The 4,000-nt window shown below is 44.5% G+C and overlaps 1 protein-coding gene across 1 annotated transcript; it reads right to left on the bottom strand.

The window, feature by feature from the left end:
* Nucleotides 1-335: 335 nt before the first annotated feature.
* LOC145967299 (uncharacterized) lies at nucleotides 336-1,118 on the bottom strand. The gene has a single exon (XM_083092108.1). The coding sequence runs from the start codon at nucleotides 1,116-1,118 to the stop codon at nucleotides 336-338; it is 783 nt and encodes a 260-aa protein (XP_082948234.1).
* Nucleotides 1,119-4,000: the final 2,882 nt, after the last annotated feature.

Raw genomic sequence — 4,000 nt, forward strand, 5'->3', positions numbered from 1 at the left:
ATCGATCAAACGTCTTTTTTGCAAATCTGGGAGTAGATGGTAAAAAGATAAAAAATCAGCGCCTATGAGTGGTTGCGTTACATCGGCTATGATGAATCGCCATAAGAATGTTCTTCTTAAGCCGAAATTTGGTTCCAACGTTATTTGTCCGTAGGTGCGTATGATTGTTCCGTTGGCTGCGTATAGTTGATACGTGCTTGACCATAGCGGACTTCGGACTAGTCTGCGTGGATAGACACTGACATCTGATCCTGTATCTATAAGGTATTGGACTTTGGTTTTAATGTCTGTGACTATGAGGCGGCAAGAACGCGAGTCCGAGTCGTTGGCCGCCATCAACGACTCTCCTCCTCGTTTTCCTTCCTATATTTGCAGGGTTGTTGACATTTATTTGCTTTATCTCCGAAGCGTCGATGGTAAAAACATATTTCCTCGTCATTTTTGATCGCTCGATTTTGAGATCTGCTTTGCGATCGCTTTCTTGGTATCCAATTTCTGGATCGACTTCTTGAGCGATTAAGTTGCCTATTATTCAATTTTGCAATTTGTTCAGTTAATTTCTTTATTTGGTCTTCTATGGTTTGTTTTTCAGTGGTACTGTTTGCAGTAGCTGCTACTGATCGGCTAGTTACCTCAGCTATACGATCGGCTTGTTCAGCGACTTCCTCAAGTCTGTCTTCTGTCCTTGTTGCGAGTATGATTTGCATTTGTGAGGGCAGTCGTCCTAGCCACAAGGTACGGAGGAGTTGTTCTGGTACATTTGTTCCGGCGAGTGTTCGTAAGTGCCGTAAGAACTGTGACGGTTTTCTGTCACAAAGTTCTTCATGCTCTAGTAATTGACGGGTTCGTTGTTCCTGAGTAATCGTCAAGCGTTGAATAAGTGCTTTTTTAATGGCTTCATATTTTCCAGCTTCCGGGGGTTGTGTGATGATGTTCCTTACTTCTCGTGCGTATTTTGTCTCAATGTGCGCTATGACATATAAATATTTTGTTGCATCTTGCGTTATTCCTCCTAGGGCGAACTGTCCTTCCAGTGCGAACCAGAGTTCCGGTTCTTCTGGCCAGAAAGGAGGTGCTTTAATTGCGAGACGGCCTATTTGTTGATTATCTCCGTCCATATCGGGGTCACCAATTTGTGGACTTTTTGTTAATTTTTAGCTTTATTGATTATTATTTTTTTACAAAATTTATTTCATTTTATTTTTACAATCTTAGGCTGCCAAGTTATTCTTGGCGAAGTCTTTGTTAAATTAATTTTTCCAAGCTCTTCTCCTCGACTATTAACCCCTTCACTGTCAGGGACCCCTATAGGGGCCAAACAAATTCGTGCCACTTTTGCTTCATGGCCCCTATAGGGGCATCTTGAAAAAAACATGTTATTACTGTTACGATTTGATTGTCCTTGAGTATTTTAAGGTTTCTGAGGTCGCTGAATTCGAATCTGAAATCAGAATTTCGTACTTCAAAATGGCGGATCAAAATTCAAAATTATTTTGGGTTTGAATAAAAATAGATTTCTTATCGTTTCTGGGATCGCCGAATTCGAATCTAATATCAGATTTTCCAAATTAAAAATTGCAAATTTAATGTATGGCAGACCAGAACAAATAGTTGCCATACATAAAAGATGTACACTTTTTTCTTCAATTACTTATAAATCCCGCTATCTGCCGAATCCAGAGTCACGAATTATCAAATCAAGCTGTTTGCACAGAAGTGGAAACGTATACCAGTTTCCAAGCAATAAAAAAAGTAAAAAAACGGAGTCAATAACCGCCACGTCCTCGATTCGTGACTCTGGATTCGGCAGAGAGCAGGATTTAAAAATAATTGGAGAGAAATATACAACCTTTATGTATGTCAACTATTTGTTCGAACTCTGGTCCGCCATATTGAATTTGCCATTTTCAATTTGGAAAATCTGATATTAGGTTTGGATTTTGCAACCCAAAAATGATACACATTTTTATTGAAATCCAAAATTATTTTGAATTTTGATCCGTCATATTGGATTCATCATTTTGAATTTTGTAATTCTGGCTTCAGATTCGGATTCGGCGACCTCAATAATATTTATACTGACGTATTCATGCAATTTTAAAAACTTTTTTCTTCAACACACTTTTGGCACGGAAAGTTACTTTTCGCTGGACTGTGAAGGGGTTAAAAGTTTCTGTCTGGGTTCTCCTCGTCCGTTTTCTGGAGGACTGAGGAGTCCTTGGGGGAGATGAACGAGGAGTCGCTGGAGCTGGTGAGAAGGTTCTTTCTTCGAGGAATATCGGGATCAGTCTCCAAGGCAGGAACTGGACAACCTTCCGAGGATCGGTTGGCATTGGTTATGCGGAAGGTCTGGAAGGTCTCGAGGGTCAGGAAGGTCTCGAAGATCAGGAAGATCTCGAAGATCTCGAGGATCTGGATGGTCTCGAGGGTCAGGAAGATCTCGAGGATCTGGAAGGTCTCGAGGATCAGGAAGATCTCGAAGATCAGGAAGATCTCGAAGATCAGGAAGATCTCGAAGATCTCGTGGATCTGGATGGTCTCGAGGGTCAGGAAGGTCTCGAAGATTCCGAGGATCTGGAAGGTCTCGAGGGTCAGGAAGGTCTCGAAGATCAGGAAGATCTCGAAGATCTCGTGGATCTGGATGGTCTCGAGGGTCAGGAAGATCTCGAGGATCTGGAAGGTCTCGAGGATCAGGAAGATCTCGAAGATCTCGTGGATCTGGATGGTCTCGAGGGTCAGGAAGGTCTCGAAGATTCCGAGGATCTGGATGGTCTCGAGGATCAGGAAGGTCTCGAAGATCTCAAAAGATTATTCGCTGAATAGTTAGAAGCTATTCCTGCGAGGTTACAAGGAGGTGTCGAATCGTCTTTTTGACGCTTCTTAAATATACTTTCTGATGTTTTTCATATGCGAGAAATTGATCTTTATCTGTCGCGCCCTTTAGCGGCATTAATTATAATTTAAATTAACGCCAACTTCATCGCGTCCGTCAATGCCTCCCGAGACCGCGCTCGGTGCGGCGTGCGTCAAATAGTGGCGAGCGTTAGAGACGCCACACGCACATTTTAATAAATTTTATATATTTTAATTAAAAAAAATTGCAATTATTTACACGCCTATCCCTTGCGATCCCATTCCTTGCGCTATCTCTCTCGCGCTAGTTGTAAGTCTCGCGGTATTATCGTTCTCTCTCGCACGCGTTGCTCTTGCGATATTGTCGTTCTCTTTCGTACGCGATATTATCGTTCTCTCTCGCACGCATTGTCTTGCGCTATTATCGTTCTCTCTCTTTCGTACGCGCTATTATCATTTTTTCTTTTTCATATGCTCGTCGCTATCACTCACTCACTCACTTACCTTTGCGTCGTCCTTCTCCCACCTATGCGCCATTTTACAATGCGTCGTCCTTGTCCCACGTTGACGCCATCCTTGTCGCACGTTGATGCCATCCTTGTTACACTGTCCTCTTCACACACTTAGCGCTATCCTCTTCGCACACTTAGCGCTATCCTTTCCCCACAACTAGCGCTATCCTTCTCACACCTTAGCACCGTTCTCTTTCCGCGGATCCCCCTTCTCATCGCGGACCCCCTCGTCGATCGGTCGCGCCGCGGATCCCCCTTTCCCGCGGACCCCCTCGTCCATCGGTCGCGCCGCGGTTCCCGCTTCCCCGCGCGGACCCCTTCGTCCATCGGTCGCGCCGCGATTCCTCCTTCCCCGCGTGTGACGTCACTCACCGTGCGCCGCAATTCCTCCTTCCCCGCGCGTGACGTCACTCCCCGGCGCCGCGGTTCCCCTCGCACCCCCCCCCCCCTGAGAGGACCTGAGTTAGAACCGGCCTAGCTATACTACTGTTATACAGGGTGTCCTAGACCACCCGTACACCCCTTTTCTTTCAAAAACTAAGCATTTTAGAGAAAAACGTTTTCGACAAAAATTGTATGGTTTTGAGGGGAACATAAGATGGTGTCATTGGTTTGACCTTGGATGGCATCGTTAA

This window comes from Camponotus vicinus, unplaced genomic scaffold (genome assembly GCF_025532165.1).
Source record: "Camponotus vicinus isolate PSW18456_S1 unplaced genomic scaffold, iyCamVici1.0 SCAF_1, whole genome shotgun sequence".
In the NCBI taxonomy this organism is placed as follows: Eukaryota; Metazoa; Arthropoda; class Insecta; order Hymenoptera; family Formicidae; genus Camponotus; species Camponotus vicinus.

Coding starts and splice junctions, on each gene's coding strand:
- LOC145967299 (XM_083092108.1), bottom strand. CDS start 1,118: ATGGACGGAGATAATCAACAAATAGGCCGTCTCGCAATTAAAGCACCT.